At 52.5% G+C, this 19,070-nt stretch overlaps 3 protein-coding genes across 14 annotated transcripts; all 3 read left to right on the top strand.

Annotated features, from left to right (window-relative positions):
- Positions 1-1,602: 1,602 nt before the first annotated feature.
- LOC110391556 (myosin heavy chain, fast skeletal muscle-like) lies at positions 1,603-7,977 on the top strand. Of its 2 annotated transcripts, XM_021383458.1 has the most exons (32): positions 1,603-1,624; positions 2,101-2,205; positions 2,557-2,898; positions 3,317-3,421; positions 3,738-3,758; positions 4,090-4,110; positions 4,246-4,266; positions 4,372-4,392; positions 4,501-4,521; positions 4,625-4,645; positions 4,747-4,767; positions 4,875-4,895; positions 4,998-5,018; positions 5,129-5,149; positions 5,256-5,276; positions 5,378-5,398; positions 5,507-5,527; positions 5,630-5,650; positions 5,759-5,779; positions 5,883-5,903; positions 6,004-6,024; positions 6,132-6,152; positions 6,255-6,275; positions 6,386-6,406; positions 6,509-6,529; positions 6,630-6,650; positions 6,758-6,778; positions 6,881-6,901; positions 7,003-7,023; positions 7,131-7,151; positions 7,254-7,274; positions 7,486-7,977. In XM_021383458.1, the coding sequence occupies exons 2-32, from the start codon at positions 2,106-2,108 to the stop codon at positions 7,503-7,505; spliced, it is 1,134 nt and encodes a 377-aa protein (XP_021239133.1). In that variant the 5' UTR covers positions 1,603-1,624; positions 2,101-2,105; the 3' UTR covers positions 7,506-7,977. The 2 variants fall into 2 exon arrangements, with proteins under 2 accessions (XP_021239133.1, XP_021239134.1); XM_021383459.1 differs by lacking the exons at positions 1,603-1,624; positions 7,254-7,274 and having other exon boundaries at positions 1,631-2,205.
- Positions 7,978-9,007: 1,030 nt separating this feature from the next.
- On the top strand, positions 9,008-14,825 carry LOC110391557 (myelin-oligodendrocyte glycoprotein-like). 11 transcript variants are annotated; one of them, XM_021383465.1, is made up of 28 exons: positions 9,008-9,086; positions 9,355-9,525; positions 9,879-10,220; positions 10,645-10,749; positions 11,068-11,088; positions 11,422-11,442; positions 11,562-11,582; positions 11,688-11,708; positions 11,819-11,839; positions 11,948-11,968; positions 12,067-12,087; positions 12,195-12,215; positions 12,318-12,338; positions 12,437-12,457; positions 12,560-12,580; positions 12,677-12,697; positions 12,795-12,815; positions 12,923-12,943; positions 13,046-13,066; positions 13,177-13,197; positions 13,306-13,326; positions 13,426-13,446; positions 13,554-13,574; positions 13,677-13,697; positions 13,808-13,828; positions 14,115-14,135; positions 14,234-14,254; positions 14,348-14,825. In XM_021383465.1, exons 2-28 carry the CDS (start codon positions 9,426-9,428, stop codon positions 14,371-14,373), a joined length of 1,056 nt encoding a protein of 351 aa, XP_021239140.1. In that variant the 5' UTR covers positions 9,008-9,086; positions 9,355-9,425; the 3' UTR covers positions 14,374-14,825. The 11 variants fall into 11 exon arrangements, with proteins under 11 accessions (XP_021239140.1, XP_021239139.1, XP_021239135.1 ...); XM_021383464.1 differs by having other exon boundaries at positions 14,234-14,825; XM_021383460.1 differs by having other exon boundaries at positions 14,115-14,254.
- An 871-nt stretch (positions 14,826-15,696) lies between these two features.
- LOC110391555 (carboxy-terminal kinesin 2-like) lies at positions 15,697-19,034 on the top strand (the record flags this gene model as incomplete). The annotated part of the gene is given in 12 exon segments (XM_021383457.1): positions 15,697-15,960; positions 16,036-16,123; positions 16,192-16,498; positions 16,588-16,702; positions 16,789-17,031; positions 17,117-17,245; positions 17,331-17,447; positions 17,561-17,734; positions 17,820-17,984; positions 18,104-18,242; positions 18,733-18,872; positions 18,961-19,034. Coding segments are annotated over 12 exon segments (1,847 nt in total), but the record flags the coding sequence as incomplete, so codon positions are not given.
- Between the last annotated feature and the right edge of the window lie 36 nt (positions 19,035-19,070).

Here is a 19,070-nt window from a genome sequence, read left to right as displayed (position 1 = left end):
CCCATGGGATGACAAGCTGTCCCACCTCAGCATCCCTCGCTTTTGCTTTCTTTTCCAGAAGAAATATCTGAAGAATCGGATTGAGAGATGAACTGTGCCTCGCAATAAGCACAGGAGTTACGCTTACTGCAGGAGCTGATTGCACAGGATACCAACACCGCCATAACAGGAAGTCACCAAGGAAATCCACAACGGGAACAAGAGGAGGCAGAGTTTGCACTGAGTGAGAACACCTGCATTGCACTGCTGGGACCCAAAGCTGCCTGAGGGAACACCTAACTGAGGATGTGTGACCTCCAACTCCAATCCAGAAACAAACCATAGAGAGGAAGAAAACGGACAGAGACAGAGATCGTGGAAAAGGGACGGACATTTTGGGAAATAGTATGACCATGTGTCAGGCTTTGTGGAAATCTAATGAACACGTAACGCTTTTGTAAATACAAGCATGCACGCAGAAGCAAAGGTATAAAACTGCTTTGGGTGTTAACCCTGTTGTCTCTTGCAGTATAATAAAGAACACCTGGTGATGGTAATCCATTACTGATCGTTATCAGTTCTTGGGCGGTTGGTTCCACAAAACAGGATAAGTCTTCATCCTGGCCCCAAAGGAACGTGGGCTCTGCCTATGGCATAACAAGCTGACCCTGCTCACCATGCGCTGCTTTACCAGAGGAACAAGGCTCCCTCCAGGAATCTAAAAAGCAAGAAAACAACTTAATAGACAAAAAATGCAAAAAAAACCAAGAAAATAAAGAACAATAGTCTAAAGAAAAAAGCTAAAATTCAAAAGAGTAACAATACTAATATCTTAAAAAAAACCCATATCAACCTTCCTCAAGGGGGGAGCACCAATGAGATTTCATTGTGCCCCATTGCAGTGCTGGCACAGCCCCAGGCGCCGTGGGAACAGCCCAGAACTTCAGAGCTGACACCACGGGTCCCACAACGCAGAGGGGACTGTCCTGCAAGATGACCCCCATCCCTCTGCTTGAATGCCCCAAAGAAGCAACAGCCAAAAAGGTTTCTCTTGCTGGCCGAGGCACCAGCTTTTTCTCTTCCCGCTGTGCTGATGGGAGCCATTAACCCTAAGAGCTTGTCCAGCAGCTTATAGCTCGGCTGGGTGCCACTCAACAAGCTTGCAGACAACCATGCTTCTGGCACACACCCAAGGGGACGGCCCTGGCCCTTTCGCTCCCCCCCATTACAGCTCTCGTTCATCAGAGGAACCCACATTCCAGGCACTGAGTGCACCCACCGATCTCCCACCTTCACCACAAACTCCTCCTGGACCCCAGGGACCCCACCGTGGGAAGTGGGGCTGGGGGGGTGTCACAGGGGCAAACACTGATTCATTTCAGCATTAAGGCTCGGTTACTTAAAAATCCAAAATGAGCAAAGAAACCATTGCAACTTGGGCATAGCTCAGAGCAAGCTCCTGCAGCACAGCCTGCAGCTTTCCCCTCTGCTATGGCAATGCTTCTGCTGGCTGCGTGTTCCTCGTGCATGCAGAGGCCCAAGGCTGCGTGCCAAGTTGCCATGGGATTTGTTTAACGTCCTCCAACCTTTGCCCGTACTGATCCATGGCCAACTTCCTCCTACTGCACCCTGGAACTGGGCAAAGGTAGGAGAAGCTGGGCGAAGCCGCGCGCTTTCTGCAGCTCAAGTGAGGGATTTCTCTCTCGGTGGGGCTCCTTGGGGGGGAAATCCTAGGGGGGATCACCTGCTCTGCCCCGCAGCCTGGCAGGAGCACTGGCACTGCCCAAGGTGGTGGGGGCTCCGCTCATGAAACTCACGTTCCAGTGACCCCATCCCCTCCTCCCCTGGTGGCTGGAACCCTCTGGGTCCCTTTCTTCTCCTACAGCTTCTTCCCTCATTTTCTTCACAAACCTTTTCCCCTATCTTCTTTCCAAATCTTCTTCCTCATCTTCTCCATCATCTCCTCATCCATCTCCTTCCCCGATCTCCTTCCCCTATCTTCTTCTCTCATTCTTTTACCCATTTTTTACCCATCTTCTTCCATATCTTCTCCATCATCTCCTTCTCAGTCTCCTTCCTCTCTCTCCTTTCCCCACCTCCTTCCCCCCTTCTCTTCTCCAGCACAGATGCGCATCACATCGGGCTGCAACCACCCCACTTCCGCACTCCCCTGGAGGAGCCTCCTGCCTCATCTCCTGGCTCTGCTCCTCCTCCGCCCGGGATCAGGTAGGGGTCCTGGGGGGCTGCTGTGCCTGCCACACCTGTTGCTGTGGGGTGGGGGATTGGCCATGGGGCACGGAGGACTCAAGCCCAGCATGCAGCCCCGGTTGGGTTTCACTTTCACTTTGGTTCTTCCATGAAATGCGTGGTTTTGGGTAGAATTTCTGTCTCTTCTCTTCCTCCACACGTTGTGAGTGGGCTCCCACACCCAGGAATCCTTCCCCACTCCCTCCTGCTCCCTCTACAGCTCTTGCAAATGGGATGCAGCACGCACCCACCTCCCCCTGTGCTGCTCCCTGCCCCCACATGAACGCAGGCACCAGCTCACTGTCTCTCCATGCCCTTCTCATTCTCCAGCCCAGCTTGGGATGGTAGCACCCAGACCCCGTGTCACTGCCATCGTGGGACAGGATGTCGTGCTGCGCTGCCACTTGTCCCCTTGCAAGGATGCACGGAGCTCAGACATCAGATGGATCCAGGACCGGACGTTTGAGGTTGTGTACCACTACCAAGAAGGAGTGGACCTGGAGCAGATGGAGGAATATAAAGGGAGGACAGAACTGCTCAGGAACGGTCTCCCTGATGGAAACCTGGATTTGCGCATCACTGCCGTGAGCTCCTCCGATGGCGGCACGTACATCTGTGCTGTGCAGGACGGTGCTGACTATGCAGAAGCTGTGGTGAACCTGGACGTGTCAGGTCAGTGGCTGGGGTGAGGCCTCCAGGTGTCGCTGGGTTTGTGTGTCCCATCCCCACCTCTGTCCGTCCTCATGTCCATGAATGGAGAGCTGAAGGACACGAGCCTTTGAGAGAGGTTGGGGCTGAGTTGTTCCAGGAGATGCTTGGGTTGGAGTGGGCACACTGTGTGATTTGGGGATGGATCTGCATGGATGAGGTGGTTGGGTTGGGTTTCTGGGATGGGTTCCTACATGGCTTAGTGGCAGTGGGCACAGGCTGCTGAGCAGCTCCTCCACCTGTGCCAGTCTGGGGACGCTGCCATTGAGCCTCACTGCTCCCTGCGTGCTGCCCCTTTGCATTCTGGCATCTCCCAAGTCTGACTCTTGCTTTTTCACACTTGGGAATGGAAAAGCAACCATTTTCCTGATGTTTTTTCCAGATCCCTTTTCCCCGATCATCCATTCCTGGAAGGTGGCTCTGGCTGTGGTCCTCACACTTCTGCTTGGGTCATTTGTCATCATTGTTTTTCTGCATAGGAAGGGAGGTGAGCTGAGAGCAGAGGGGATGGAGCGCAGGGAGGTGCTGGGAGGGACAGGGATGGTCGGGGTGGTGCTGAGCTTTTATCCATGGAGGTACACAGGAGGAGGAAGGGAGATTTTCCCTGAAATTCCCAGTGCTCATTCAGTAATGTTTGCCTTTCTTTTTGGTAATGTGGGAAGAGAAAAGAGGAAAGGGGTGATGGTGGGAAGACAGGAACATGGCTGGAGCGTGGGGCAGGTGGGAAGGTCCAGAGCCTCTGGAGATATCCCCAGAAACCAAGCTGCCCTGCTGACCACCTCTTCCTTTGCTTTGTTTTTCAGCGGCACAGAGCAGAGAGCTGAGTGAGTCCTTGCAGCCCCTTCCACCACCAAAGTCCCTTGAATGGAACTGATAGAAGACTGCAGAGTGCTGCGTTTATGGGATGGGTTGGGGCCATGGGGTCTCTGGGGCCTTGGGACGTAAAGGGGTCATGAGATGTGTCAATCCTGATTGATCCATATGCAAAACTCTTGCCCAATCTGTTCCTTCCCATTGGTTTAATTCCTTCTTGGCACCAAATTGGTCATTGGCCACTTCCCAGAACAAAAAGGTTTGGGGTCTGGGCATGGGAGCAGGCATGGGATGAGAAGTTGTTTCCTCTGACCATGCATTTCCTTTCCTTCTATTTTGCAGGGAGAAAAGATGAAGAGTTGGGTAAGTCTCCTTCCCCAAACTGAGGGAATTCAGGGTCTCTCCATGGCACGAGCCATGGGATGAGCAGCTGTCCCCTCTGACCAAGCACTGCTTTTCTCTTGGTTTTTTTTTTTTTTTTTTTTTTTTTTTTTGCAGCGGAACAAAGTGCAATATCAGGTGAGTCTTCGTCTAAAGTCCTATTAATTTTAAATGTTCTGCCTGTGGGAGCTGTGGGATGAGATGCACCTCTCATTATGTATTTTTCCTGATTTTCCTTTGCAGAGAGAAGGGATGCGAAGTTGGGTGAGTCTCCCTCCCCAGAGCACAGATTTGGGGTCTTCCCATGGGATCAGCCATGGGATGATCATCTGACCCTTCTCATCATGCATTTCTGATTTGTTTCTTTTACAGTGAAAGAAGCTGCAAAACTGGGTGAGTCCTCCCTCCAATATTAAAAAGAGAAAAGGTGTCTTCCTGTGTGAGCTGTGGATGAGATGTTCCTCTCATCATGCGTTGCTTTTCTCTTTATTTCCAGTGGTAGAAATTGAAGAATTGGGTGAGTCTTCATTCATTGAAGCAAAGTAATATGGGGTTTCCCACGGGATGACAAGCTGTCCCACCTCATCATGTATTGCTTTTCTCATTCTTTTTTTGCAGAGAAAGGGAATTCACAGTTGAGTAAGTAGCAGTCACTAAACTGAGGGAATTTGGGGTCTTCCCAAGGGACAGTGTATGGGATGAAAAATCCCCTCTCACCATGCACTGCTTTTCTCTTTCTCTTCCAGAGAAACACTATGATAAGATGGGTGAGTGTCCCCTCCCAAATTAAAAATGTTGGGGTCTTCCTGTGGGAGCTGTGGGATGCGATGTTCTTCTCATCACGCACTGCTTCCGTTTTTCCTTTGCAGATTTTAGTGCTGCAGATCTGAGTAAGTCCCTCTCCCTTCACTAAAGGCTTTTGGGGTCTTCCCATGGGATCAGCCATGGGATGATCATCTGACCCTTCTCATCATGCGTTTCTGATTTGTTTCTTTTCCAGAGAAACAAGTTGCAGATGTGGGTGAGTTTCCATTCCCAAATTAGAAAAAAAAAATGCAGGTCTACTTGCATAAGCTGAGGTTGATATGTTCCTCTCATCATGCGTTGTTTTTCTCATTGTTTTCCAGAGGAACGAATCGAAACAATGGGTGAGTCTTCTCCCTCAAACCCAAGGAATTTGGGGTTAGCCATGGCATGACAAGCTGTCCCACCTCATCTTGCGTTGCTTTTTCTTTCTTTTTTTTCGCAGAGAATGAGAATTCAGCGCTGAGTAAGTAGCAGTCACTGAACTGAGGGAATTTGGGGTCTTCCCAAGGGACTGCATATGGCATGAAAAATCCCCTCTGACCACGCACTGCTTTTCGCTTTTTTTTACCAGGGATATGCTATGGAACTATCAGTGAGTCTCCCCTACCAATTTAAAAACGCTGGGGTCTTCCAGTGGGAGCTGCAGGATGAGGTGTTCCACTCATCACACACTGTTTCTGCTTTTCCTTCACAGATACTCTTTTTACAAACCTGAGTAAGTCTCCTTCCCTACACTGAAGCAATTTGGGGTCTTTCCATGGGATCAGCCAGGGGATGATCATGACCCTTCTCATCATGCATTTCTTATTTGTTCCTTTTCCAGATAGGCTAACTTCAAAACTGGGTGAGTGTCCCATCCCATATTAAAAAAAAGAAGTGATTCTGCCTGTGTGAGCTGTGGATGAAATGTTCCTCTCATCATGCGCTGCTTTTCTCTTTATTTCCAGTGCTAGAAACTGAAGAATTGGGTGAGTCGTCTCCCCCAAACCCAAGGGATTCGGGGTTTCCCATGGGATGACAAGCTGTCCCACCTCATCATGTGATGCTTTTTCTTTTTTTTTTTTCCAGAGAAAGGGAATTCACAGTTGAGTAAGTAGCAGTCTCTAAACAGAGGGAATTTGGGGTCTTCCCAAGGGACTGCATATGGGATGAAAAATCCCCTCTCACCATTCTCTGCTTTTCTCTTTTTTTTCCAGAGAGACAATTTGAAAACTTGGGTGAGTCTCCCCACCCAAATTAAAAATGCTGGGGTCTTCCTGTGGGAGCTGTGGGATGAGATGGTCCTCTCACTGCGTATTGATACTGCTTTTCCTTTGCAGGTTTAAGTGCTTCAGATCTGAGTAAGTCCCCCTCCCTACACGGAAGGAATCTGGGTTCTTTCCATGGGATCAGCCATGGAACGATCATCTGACCCTCCTTATCATGCATTTCTTATTTGTTTCTTATGCAGAGAAACAAGCTGCAGAACTGGGTGAGTCTTCTCTCAGAAATGAAAAACAAAGGGCTCTGCCTGTGTGAGCTGTGGGATGAGACGTTCCTCTCATCAGGCGTTGCTTTTCTCTTTCTTTTTCAGGGGAACAAGCTAAAGAATCGGGTGAGTGTTCCTCCTTGAACCCAAGGAATTTGCAGTCTCCCATGGGATGACAAGCTGCCCCATCCCATCAAGTCTTGTTTTTCACTTTCTTTTTTTGCAGAGAAAAAGAATTCAAAAATGAGTAAGTTGCAGTCTCTAAACAGAGGGGAATTGGGGTCATGCCAAGGGACTGCGTATGGGATGAAAAATCCCATCTGACCATACACTGCTTTTCTCTTTTTTTTCCAGAGAGACAATTTGAAAAGTTGGGTGAGTCTCCCCTCCCAGATTAAAAACGCTGAGGTCTTCCTGAGGGAGCGGTGGGATGAAATGTTCCTCTCATCATCCATTGTTTTTCCCTTACTTTTCCAGTGGAACAAACTGAAGCAGTTGGTGAGTCTTCTTTCCCAAATCAAAGGCATTTGAGGTTTAGCATGGGATGACAAACTGTCCCACCTCATCAAGCCTTGCTTTTTCTTTCTTTTTTTATTCAGAGAATCAGAATTCACTGTTGAGTAAGTAGCAGTCACTGAATTGAGGGAATGTGGGGTCTTCCCAAGGGACTACTTAAGGGATGAAAAATCACCTCTGACCTTGCGCTGCTTTTCTCTTTGTATTTCAGAGGAACACTGTGAAGAGATGGGTGAGTTTGCCCTCTCAAATTAAAAAAGCTGGGGTCTTTCTGTGAGAGCTGTGGGTTGAGATGTTCCTCTCACCTTGCGTTGCTTTTCCCTTTCTTTCCCAGTGGACCAAACTGAAGGAGGGGGTGAGTTTTCCTACCTTAACCAAAGGAATTTGGAGTTTCCCATGGGATGACAAGCTGTCCCACCTCATCATGTGTTGCTTTTCTCTTCCTTTTCCAGTGGCAGAAACAAAAGAATCAAATGAGTCTTCCCCAAACCAAAGGAATGTCGGGTTTCCCATGGGATGACAAGCTGTCTCACCTCAGCATCCCTCGCTTTTGCTTTCTTTTCCAGATAAACCATCTGCAGAATAGAAATGAGAGATGAACTGCGCCTTGCAACAAACACAGGAGTTACGCTTACTGCAGGAGCTGATTGCACAGGATACCAACAGCAACACCATAACGGGAAGTCACCAAGGAAATCCACAGCGGGAACAAGAGGAGGCAGAATTTGCACTGAGTGAGAACACCTGCAATGCACTGCTGGGACACAAAGCTGCCTGAGGGAACACCAAACTGAGGATGCACGACCTCCAAGTGCAATCCAGTTGGAAGAAAGAAATCATAGAAAGGAAGAAAGGGGGTGGATACAGAGATCCTGGAAAAGGGATGGACATTTTAGGAAATAGTATGACCATGTGTCAGGCTTTGTGGAAATCTAATGAACACGTAACGCTTTTGTAAATACAAGCATGCACGCAGAAGCAAAGGTATAAAACTGCTTTGGGTGTTATCCCCATCATCTCTTGCAGTACAATAAAGAACACCTGGTGATGGTAATGGATTACTGATCGTTATCAGTTCTTGGGCATTTGGTTCCGCGAAACAGGATGAGTCTTCATCCTGGCCCCAAAGGAACGTGGGCTCTGCCTATGGCATAACAAGCTGACCCTGCTCACCATGCGCTGCTTTCCCAGCGGAACAAGGCTCCCTCCAGGAAGCTAAAAAGCACGAAAACAACTTAATAGACAAAAAATACTCACAAACAAGAAAATGAAGAACAATACTTAAATAAAAATCTACAATTAAAAAGAGTAACACTAATAATAACTGAAAAAAACCCACACTAATGTTCCTCGAGGGGTAGCACCAGTGAGATCCCTCTGTGTCCCATCCCGGTGCTGGCGCAGACCCAGGCGCCATGGGAACAGCCCAGAACTTCAGAGCTGACACCACGGGTCCCACAGCACAGATGGGACTCTCCCCCCAGTACAACCCCCATCCCTCAGCTTGAATGCCCCAAAGCAGCAACAGCCAAAAAGGTTTCTCCTGCTGGCCCAGCCGTGTGCATTTCTCTTCTGCTGTGCTGATGGCAACCATTAACACCAAGAGCTTGACCAGCAGCTTATGGCTTGGCGGGGTGCTGCTGAATGAGCTTGCAGCCAACAATGCTTCCAGCACACATACAAGGGGATGGCCCTGCCCCTTTCACTCCCCCCCATTACAGCTCTCGTTCATCAGAGGAACCCAGATTCCAGGCACTGAGTGCACCCACCGATCTCCCACCTTCACCACAAAACCTATCTGGTCCCCGCATTCCCCCACCGTGGGAAGTGGTGTCCCAGGGACAAACATTGATTCATTTCTGCATTAATGCTCGGTTACTTAAAAATCCGAAATGAGCAAAGAAACCATTGCACCTTGGGCACAGCTTAGAGCAAGCTCCTGGAGCACAGCCTGCAGCTTTCCCCTCTGCTATGGCAATGCTTCTGCTGGCTGCGTGTTCCTCGTGCATGCAGAGGCCCAAGGCTGCGTGCCAAGTTGCCATGGGATTTGTTTAACGTCCTCCAACCTTTGCCCGTATTGATCCATGGCCAACTTCCTCCTACTGCACCCTGGAACTGGGCAAAGGTAGGAGAAGCTGGGCGTAGCGGCACGCTTCCTGCAGTTCAGGTGAGGGATTTCTCTCTCGGTGGGGCTCCTTGGGGGGGAAATCCTTGGGGGGACACCTGCTCTGCCCCGCAGCCTGGCAGGAGCACTGGCACTGCCCAAGGCAGTGGGGGTTGCGCTCATGGAACTCTCGTTCCAGTGACCCCGTCCCCTCCTCCCCTGGGGGCTGGAACCCTCTGGGTCCCTCTCTTCTCCTACAGCTTCTTCCCTCATTTTCTTCACAAACTTTTTCCCCATCTTCTTTCCAAATCTTCTTCCTCATCTTCTACAGCATCTCCGTATCTGTCTCCTTCCTCTCTCTCCTTTCCCCACCTCCTTTCCCCCTCCTCTTCTCCAGCACAGATGCACTCCGGATCGGGCTGCAACCACCCAAGGACTGCCCACCCATGGAGGAGCCTCCTGCCTCATCTCCTGGCTCTGCTCCTCCTCCGCCTGGGATCAGGTAGGGGTCCTGTGGGGCTGCTGTGCCTGCCGCAGCTGTTGCTGTGGGGGAGGGGAGCGGCTGTGGGGCAGGGAGGACTCAAGCACAGCACCCAGCCCCGCTTCGGTTTCACTTTCACTGTGGTTCTTCCATGAAACGCGTGATTTTGTGTAGAAATTCTGTCTCTTCTTCACTTCCTCCACATGTTGTGAGTGGGCTCCCACACCCACGAATCCTTCCCCACTCCCTCCTGCTCCCTCTACAGCTCTTGCACAAGGGATGCAGCGCACACCACCTCCCCCTGTGCTGCTCCCTGCCCCCACAAGAACGCAGGCACCAGCTCACCGTCTCTCCGTGCCCTTCTCATTGCACAGCCCAGAGCAGGGGGGTGGCACCGAGGCCCCATGTCACTGCCATCGTGGGACAGGATGCTGTGCTGCGCTGCCACTTGTCCCCTTGCAAGGATGCACGGAGCTCAGACATCAGATGGATCCTGCAACGGTCCGGTGGGCTTGTGCACCACTACCAAAATGGAGTGGACCTGGAGCAGATGGAGGAATATAAAGGGAGGACAGAACTGCTCCGGCATGGTCTCTCTGATGGAAACCTGGATTTGCGCATCACTGCCGTCACCTCCTCCGACAGCGGCTCGTACATCTGCACTGTGCAGGATGGTGATGGCTATGCAGATGCTGTGGTGAACCTGGAGGTGTCAGGTCAGTGGCTGGGGTGACGCCTCCACGTGTCGCTGGGTTTGTGTGTCCCACCCCCACCTCTGTCCATCCTCATCCTCATGGCCACGCATGGAGTGATGAAGGACACAAGCCTTTGAGAGAGGTTGGGGCTGAGTTGTTCCAGGAGATGCTTGGGTTGGAGCGGGCACACTGTGTGATTTGGGGATGGATCTGCATGGATGAGGTGGTTGGGTTGGGTTTCTGGGATGGGTTCCTACATGGCTTAGTGGCAGTGGGCACAGGCTGCTGAGCAGCTCCTCCACCCGTGCCAGTCTGGGGACGCTGCCATTGTGCCTCACTGCTCCCTGCGTGCTGCCCCTTTGCATTCTGGCATCTCCCAAGTCTGACTCTTGCTTTTCCACACATGGCAATGGAAATGGAAGCCTTTTCCTGGTGGTTTTTCCAGATCCCTTTTCCCCGATCATCCATTCCTGGGCAGCAGGTCTGGCTGTGGTCCTCACACTTCTGCTTGGGTCATTTGTCATCATTGTTTTTCTGCATAGGAAGCGAGGTGAGCTGAGAGTGGAGGGGATGGAGCGCAGGGAGGTGCTGGGAGGGACAGGGATGGTCGGGGTGGTGCTGAGCTCTTGTCCATGGAGGTACACAGGAGGAGGAAGGGAGATTTTCCTTGAGAGTCCCAGTGCTCATTCAGTAACGTTTGCCTTTTTTGGGGGGGGAGTGAAGGAAGGGGAAAAAGAAAAGGGGTGAGGGTGGGAAGACAGGAATGTGGCTGGAGCGTGGGGCAGGTGGGAAGGTCCAGAGCCTCTGGAGATATCCCCAGAAACCAAGCTCCCCTGCTGACCACCTCTACCTATGCTTTGTTTTCCAGTGACACAGCGCAGAGAGCTGAGTGAGTCCTTGCAGCCCTTCCTTCCACCACCAAAGTCCCTTGAATGGAACTGACAGAAGACTGCAGAGTGCTGGGTTTATGGGATGGGTTGGGGCCATGGGGCCTTTGGGGCCATGGGATGTACTGGGGTCATGGGATGTGTCGATCCTGATTGATCTACTTGCAAAACTCTTGCCCATTCCATTCCTTTCCATTCCTTGAATACGTTCTTGAGACCAAATTGGTCATTGGCCACTTCCCAGAACAAAATGTTTGGGGTCTGGGCATGGGAGCAGCCATGGGATGAGCAGCTGTTCCCTCTGACCATGCATTTCCTTTGCTTCTATTTTGCAGAGAGAAAAGGTGCACAGTTGGGTAAGTCTCCTTCCCTAGTCTGAGGGAATTCAGGGTTTCCCCTGGCATTAGTCGTGGGATGAGTATCTGCACCCTCTGACCATGCACTGCTCCTCTCTTTTTTTTTTGTTTGTTTTCAGCTGAACAAAACGCAAGATCAGGTGAGTCTTCCTCTAACGTTTTATTAATTTTAAACGTTCTGCCTCTGGGAGCTGTGGGAAGAGACGTTCCTCTCATCATGCAATGATTCCACTTTTCCTTTGCAGAGAGAAGGGATTTGAAGTTGGGTAAGTCTCCATCCCCAAACCCAAGTGGATTGGGGTCTTCCCACGGGATCAGCCATCGGATGGTCATCTGACACTTCTCACCATGCATTTCTTATTGGTTTCTTTTGCAGAGAAGCAAGCTGCAAAACTGGGTGAGTCCTCCCTCCGAAAGTAGAAAAAAAAAAAAGGAGGATTTGCCTGTGGGAGTTGTGGGATGAGATGTTCCTCTCATCATGCACTGCTTTTCTCTTTATTTCCAGTGGAACAAACTGAAGCAGTGGGTGAGTCTTCTTCCCCAAACCCAAGGAATGTGGGGTTTCCCACAGGATGACAAGCTGTCCCACCTCATCATGCGATCCTTTTTCTTTCTTTTTTGCAGAGAAATGGAATTCATTGCTGAGTAAGTCGCAGTCACTAAGCTCAGGGAATTTGGGGTCTTCCCAAAGGACTATATACGGCATGAAAAATCCCCTCTGACCATGCACTGCTTTTCTCTGTCTTTTCCAGAGAAGGACTGTGAAGAGACGGGTGAGTCTCTCCTTCCAAATTAAAAATGCTGGGGACTTCCTTTGGGAGCTGTGGGATGAGATGTTCCTCTCATCACGCACTGTTTCTGCATCTCCTATGCAGGTTTACGTGTTGCAGACCTGAGTAAGTTATCCTCCCTAGAAGGAATCAATTAGGGGTCTTCCAATGGGATCAAAATTGGACCCTTCTCATCATGCATTGCTTATTTGTTTCTTTTGCAGAGAAAATAGCTGCAAAACTGAGTAAGTCCTTCCACCCAAATTAAAAACAAAGGGCTCTGCCTGCGTGTGCTGTGGGATAAGACGTTCCTCTCATCATGCGTTGCTTTTCACTTTCTTTCCCAGAGGAACGAACTAAAGAGTTGAGTGAGTCTTATTTCACATACCAAAGGAATATGGGGATTCCCATGGGATGACAAGCTGTCCCACTTCATCATGCGATGCTTTTTCTTTCCTTTCCAGTTGGAGTAATTAAAGCAGTGGGTGAGTCTTCTTCCCCAAACCAAAGGAATTTGGGGTTTCCCATGGGATGACAAGCTGTCCCATCCTTCATGCACTGCTTTTTCTTTTTTTTTTGCAGCAATACGGAATTCAGTGTGGAGTAAGTTGAAGTCAATAAATAGAGGGAATGTGGGGTCTTCCCAAGGGACAGTGTATGGGATGAAAAATCCCCTCTCACCATGCACTGCTTTTCTTGTTCTTTTACAGAGACTGAATTGGAAGAGTTGGGTGAGTCTCTCCACTCAAATGAAAAATCCTGGGGTCTTCCTGTGGGAGCTGTGGGATGAGATGTTCCTCTCCTCACGCACTGTTTCTGCTTTTCCTTCGCAGCTTTAAGTGCTGCAGATCTGAGTAAGTCTCCCTCCCTACAGTGAAGGAATCTGGGGTCTTCCCATGGGATCAGCCATGGGATGATCATCTGATCATTCTCATCATGCATCTCCTATTTGGTTCTGCTGCAGAGATACTAGCTGCAAAACTGGGTGAGTTCTCCTTTCAAATTAAAAAAAAAAGAAAGAGAGTTTTGTCCTGTGTGAGCTGTGGGATGAGATGTTCCTCTCATCATGTGTTGCTCTTCTCTTTATTCCCAGTGGAACAAACTGAAGCAGTGGGTGAGTCTTCTTCCCCAAATCCAAGGAATATGGTGTTGCCCATGGGATGACAAGCTGTCCCACCTCATCACGCGATGCTTTTCTATTTCCTCTTGGCAGAGAAGGACAATTCAGTGTTCAGTAAGTTGCAGTCTCTAAACTCAGGGTATATGCGGTCTTCCCAAGGGACTACGTATGGGATGTAAAATCACCTCTGGCCATGCGCTACTTTTCTCCTCCTTTTCCAGAGGAGCAAGCTGAAGAGATGTGTGAGTTTCCCCTCCCATATTAAAAACACTGAGGTCTTCCTGTGGGAGCTGTGGGATGAGATGTTCCTCTCATCATGCACTGTTTCTGCTTTTCCTTTGCAGGTTTACGTGCTGCAAACCTGAGTAAGTCTCCCTCCCCAAACCAAAGCAATTTGGGGTCTTCCCAAGGGATCAGCCATGGGATGATCTTCTGACCCTTCTCATCATGCATTTCTGATTTGTTTCTTTTCCAGATAAGCTAACTGTAGAATCATGTGAGTAACCCCTCCCAACTTGAAAAGAAAAGAAAAGAAAAGAAAAGAAAAGAAAAGAAAAGAAAAGAAAAGAAAAGAAAAGAAAAGAAAAGAAAAGAAAAGAAAAGAAAAGAANAAAAGAAAAGAAAAGAAAAGAAAAGAAAAGAAAAGAAAAGAAAAGAAAAGAAAAGAAAAGAAAAGAAAAGAAAAGAAAAGAAAAGAAAAGAAAAACGGAAGGGTCTCTCTGCGTTAGCTGTGAGATGAGATGTTATTCCCATCACGTGTTGTTTTTCCCTTTCTTTTTCAGTGAAACGAACCAAAGATGTGGGTGAGTCTTCTTCCCTGAGCCCAAAAGGAATATGGGGTTTCCCATGGGATGGCATGCTGTCTGACCTCATCACGCATTGCTTGTTCTTTCTTTTCCAGTGGTAGAAAGTGAAGAATTGGGTGAGTCTTCTCCAAACCAAAGGAATGTGGGGTTTCCCATGGGATGACAAGCTGTCCCACCTCAGCATCCCTCGCTTTTGCTTTCTTTTCCAGACAAACAAATGGAAGAATCGGATTGAGAGATGAACTGCACCTCACAGTGACCACAGGTGTTGAGCTTAGTGCACCACTGATTGCAGTGGATATCAACATCACGATAACTCAAGCAAGCAAGGAAATCGACAATGCGAACAAGACAAGCCAGTACTTATGTTGAGTGAGAATACCTGCATTTTTGTGATCCAAAGTTGCCTGAGAGACCACCAAACTGAGGATGCACGACCTCCAACTCCAAACCACTTACAAGAACGAAACCATAGAAAGAAAGAAAACGGACAGCGACAGATTTCCTGGAAAAGGGACGGACATCTTGAGAAATAATGCAATCATGCATCAGGCTTTGTGGAAATCTAATGAATATGTAATACTTTTGTAAATACAAGCATGCACATAGAAGCAAAGGTAGAAAACTGCTTTGGGTGTTAACCCTGTTGTCTCTTGCAGTATAATAAAGAACACGTGCTGATGGTAATGGATTATTGATCGTTATCAGTTCTTGGGCATTTGGTTCCGCGAAACAGAATCAGTTTTCATCCTGGCCCCAAAGGAACGTGGGCTCTGCCTATGGCATAACAAGCCCACCCTGCTCACCATGCGCTGCTTTCCCAGCGGAACAAGGCTCCCTCCAGAAAGCTAAAAAGGTGGAAAACAGCTCAACAGACAAAAAATACATACAAACAAGAAAATAAAGAACAATACTTAGAAAACTTAGAAATATATATTTTAAAATACTAAAAAAAAAAAAAAAGCAATGCTCATAATTGCTTAAAAAGCCCACACCAACCTTCCTCAAGGTGGGGGCACCAGGGAAAGCCCTTTGTGTCCCACTGCCATTCTGTGCACCCCCAGAAGCTGAGAGAACCCCCCAGCACTGCAGAGCTGACCCCGTGGGTCCCAGAGCGTGGAGGGGACGCGGCACAGACCCACAGACCGACCTGTGCTGAGCAGGGCACCCATTCTGCTGACAGGGAGCGGAGAGGCCCAGCCATTTGCTTCTGAGGGAGGACCATTTTTGGCGAAGCATCGTTTTTTATGGTGAGATCGCAACCGTTTTTGGAGAAAATCACGATATTTGGAGGGACAGAGCGCTCCTCAAGCCATGAGAGCTCTACTTTTTAAGGGGGAGGGCTCTAAAGCACTCGGAGGTGCAGGGACCGCCCCTGTGGGAGGATCGGAACATGGCGCCGTCGCTGAGGGAAGCGCAAAATGGCCGCGCTGGGCGGGAACAGGAACTGTGGCCCCGCCCCTCCCGCCCAGCCCCGCCCATCCCGACCGTTGCTCGCCGCCGGTGAGCGTCACGTGACCTCCCTCCTATCGGCGGGCCGGGAGGCAGCGCGCTGATTGGTGGTCAGGGTAAGGTGGGCGGGACTGAGAGAGGAACAGTGTGCGGCGATTGGAGGAGCGGCGGCCAATGGGCGCGCGGCGCTGAGGAGTTTGAAGGTGGGCGCGCAATGGCGGCGGTGGCTTCTGGTGGCAGCGCGGGTTCCGCGCCGGGGATGGCGGTGGTTGCGCCGCTCCCCGTCCCCGCTCCCACCTCGCGGCTCCCGGTTCGTAGGGCTGCGGCCAAGCGGGCGGCTCCCGGCCCGCAGCCGGCGGCTCCCGAGCAGGTAGGGTCCGGTTCCCCCTCCCCGCGGCCTGGTCTCGCCCCTAGGCCCGGCGTTACCTCCGCTCTGCCCCCACAGAAACGGGCCCGCTCCGGCCCCACCTCGTCGCAGCCTCCGGGCCGAGCCCCGCTGCGGGCGCTGAGCGTGCCGGCTGCCCCGGGGCCAGGTAACGGGGCGGGGAGGGCGCCCGGTTGTCGTGTGAGCGCCGGGAATGCATCGCGGGTTCCTCCCCAGGGCCTCCACGTAAAGCCATGACGGTGAGCGCCGCGCCGAGGGCCGGGAAAGGGACCTGCGGGGCAGCCCCGGCCACCGCGGCGGCTTCGTGCGCCGGGGCGGCTCCGGTCGGCGGTGCCCATCGTCGTCGAGCGGCGTGGGACTTGAAGGGACAAGTGAGCGACCTCCGGGCGGCCCTAGGGAACCAAAAGGAGAAAGCGCAAAGGTTGGACGGGGAGAACCGGCAGCTCCGGGAGCAGCTCCGGGAGCTCCAGGAGACGCTACGGGAGCGGGAGAGGCACGCAGAGGAGCTGGATGGACGCGTGAGGTGGGCTCGGGCTGCGGGGTTGTGGTTGGGGTTGGGTTGGGGGTGGGATGTCGGCAGCACATCGTGATTCTGGGATGAACTTCCCGCAGCGCGCTGGGCACGGAGCTGGAGCAGCACCGCAAGGAATCAGAGCAGCGGGGCCGGGAGCTGCAGGAGCTGCGGGAGGCAGGCAAGGAGCTGACAGCACGGCTGGAGACCACCGAGGTGGGGAACCTCCGCCACCTCCCACCCCAATCCTTCCGTGCCGGGTCGAGCCCTTGGCTTGAGCCCCTCCTCGCCCCTTCCCCCAGGCCCAGCTCCACCAGGCGAAGGCCGCGCTGGCGCAGAGCGACTCGGAGGTGGCGGAGCTGCGGGTGCGGGCCGAGTCGCAGGCGCGGCGGCTGCGGGAGCAGGAGGCACAGTACGAAGCGGAGGTGGCCGAGCTGAAGGAGCAGACCCAGTCCCAGTCGCAGCGGCTGCGGGAGCAGGAGGAGCGGCAGCACGCGCTGGAGATGGAGCGCCGCCGCCTGCACAACCTGGTGCAGGAGCTCAAGGTGTCGGCGCGGGGAGGGGCGGGTTTTGTGCCTAAAAAAAAAAACCCAAATCCTGCAGGTTTGATGGCTCTTTTTCCTCGCCCAGGGGAACATCCGCGTGTTTTGCCGCGTGAGGCCGCTGCTGGCCGCCGAGGAGGAGAAGCAGAAGGGCATGGAGCACCTCCAATTCCCACCACACGACAACAAGACGCTGGTGCTGCTCCGGGAGGAGGAGGTGAGCTTCTTGGGGTGGGTTCCTCCGTTTTCAGACCCAGGGGTCCCCCTTCCCTGTCCCGATAACGACAGCATCCCCCCCATAGTCCCACATCGGCCGCGAGCGCAAGGACGACGTCAAATACGACTTCAGCTTCGACCGCGTCTTCCCGCCCGGCGCCTCGCAGGAGGAGGTCTTCGAGGAGATCTCGCTGCTGGTGCAGGTGACAACAGTGCCTCCAACCTCTCTTTTTTGCCTCCACCCCCCTGTTTTTGCCCCCCAAGCCCCCCTTTTTAGCCCCAAAACAACCCCGCTTCACTCCCTCTCTTCCCGCAGTCGGCTCTTGATGGTTACCACGTCTGCATCTTCGCCTACGGGCAGACGGGCAGCGGGAAAACCTACACCATGGAGGGGCCGGACGCGCTGGACCCCGAGAGGCGGGGCATGATCCCGCGGGCGGTGCGGCAGGTCTTCCAGGGAGCGCAGGAGCTGGCGGAGAAAGGCTGGCAGGTGAGTCACCACGCAGCTTCACCCCCTTGGGGTGGTTATTTGGGGGGTTACTGGGGGGTTCGGAGCCTTTGGAGCCCTCCCGCAGTATCGTTTCAGCGCCAGTTTCCTGGAGATCTACAACGAGTCGCTGCGGGATCTGCTCGGGGCTCGGCCGGAGCGCGGCGAGCTGGAGATCCGCCGGGTCAGCTCCACCAGCGAGGAGCTGCACGTCCCCAACCTCCGCTGCGTCCCCGTGGCTTCTGAGGACGAGGTGAAGCCTGGTTGTTTTTTTTTTTTCCCAATTTATTTTCACCAAATCTCAGCGTTTTCACCTCAAAACGAGCCAAGGCCACGCTGATGTCACAGGGTCCCTGATTTCTCCCCTCCCAGGTGCTGCAGTTGCTGCAGACAGCGGCCGCCAACCGCTCGGTGGCACGCACGGCGCTCAACGACCACTCCTCCCGCAGCCACAGCATCTTCCAGCTCCGCATCGACGGCACCAACGCTGCCCGTGAGCTGCGCTGCAGCTGTGAGTGGGGACGGGGCTCCCCTCCCCACCTCCGTGGGGCTTTCCCCTTCCCCCCTCTACTCCTTGGGGCTCTCCCGCCCTTCCTTGGGGAGAAGACTCTTCCCATGGTTTTTCAGGTTCCTCCAACCCCATCCTCCTTCTTTTAGAGCCCCCTCCCATCACTTCTAGGGCTCCTCCAACCCCTCGTGGTCCCCACACCCCCATTTTGTGTTTCCTGGGGGCTCCTCGCACCCCATTCCTCTCCTTCTCAGGTTCCCTTCTTCCTTTTGGGGTCACTCTGACCCCATTCTCCTTCCTTGGGACTCTTCCATCCCCATTCTTGCTCTTCCTGCCCCTTTTTGGGGCTCCTCCACCCCATTTTGTTTCAGAGCTCCCCTGGGGGGTTCCCTTGCCCCCATTCTTCCTTTCTGGGATTTCTTTGACCCCAGCGGGGTTCCTGTGCTGGGGGTCCCCATGTGTGAGGGTTCCCTCTGCCCCCATTTCCTGGCAGCCGTGCTGAGCCTGGTGGACCTGGCGGGCAGCGAGCGCCTGGACAAGTCACAGTCACAGGGCAAGCGGCTCCGCGAGACGCAGGCCATCAACACCAGCCTGTCCTCACTGGGCCTGGTCATCATGGCCCTGGCCAAGAAGGTACGGGGTCCCAGCCCCCCCCCCAGTGCCCCCCAGTTCACTCCATTCCATCCCAGTGCCCCCCCAACACCTGTTTGTGTCCCCCCAGGAGCCCCACGTCCCTTATCGCAACAGCAAGCTGACCTACCTGCTGCAGAACTCGCTGGGGGGCAGCGCCAAGATGTGAGTGGGGGGGGCCCGGATCCACACCCCCAGATC

The sequence above is a fragment of the Numida meleagris genome, unplaced genomic scaffold (genome assembly GCF_002078875.1).
Source record: "Numida meleagris isolate 19003 breed g44 Domestic line unplaced genomic scaffold, NumMel1.0 unplaced_Scaffold404, whole genome shotgun sequence".
NCBI lineage: Eukaryota > Metazoa > Chordata > Aves > Galliformes > Numididae > Numida > Numida meleagris.
This window is presented reverse-complemented; position numbering and strand designations above follow the sequence as displayed.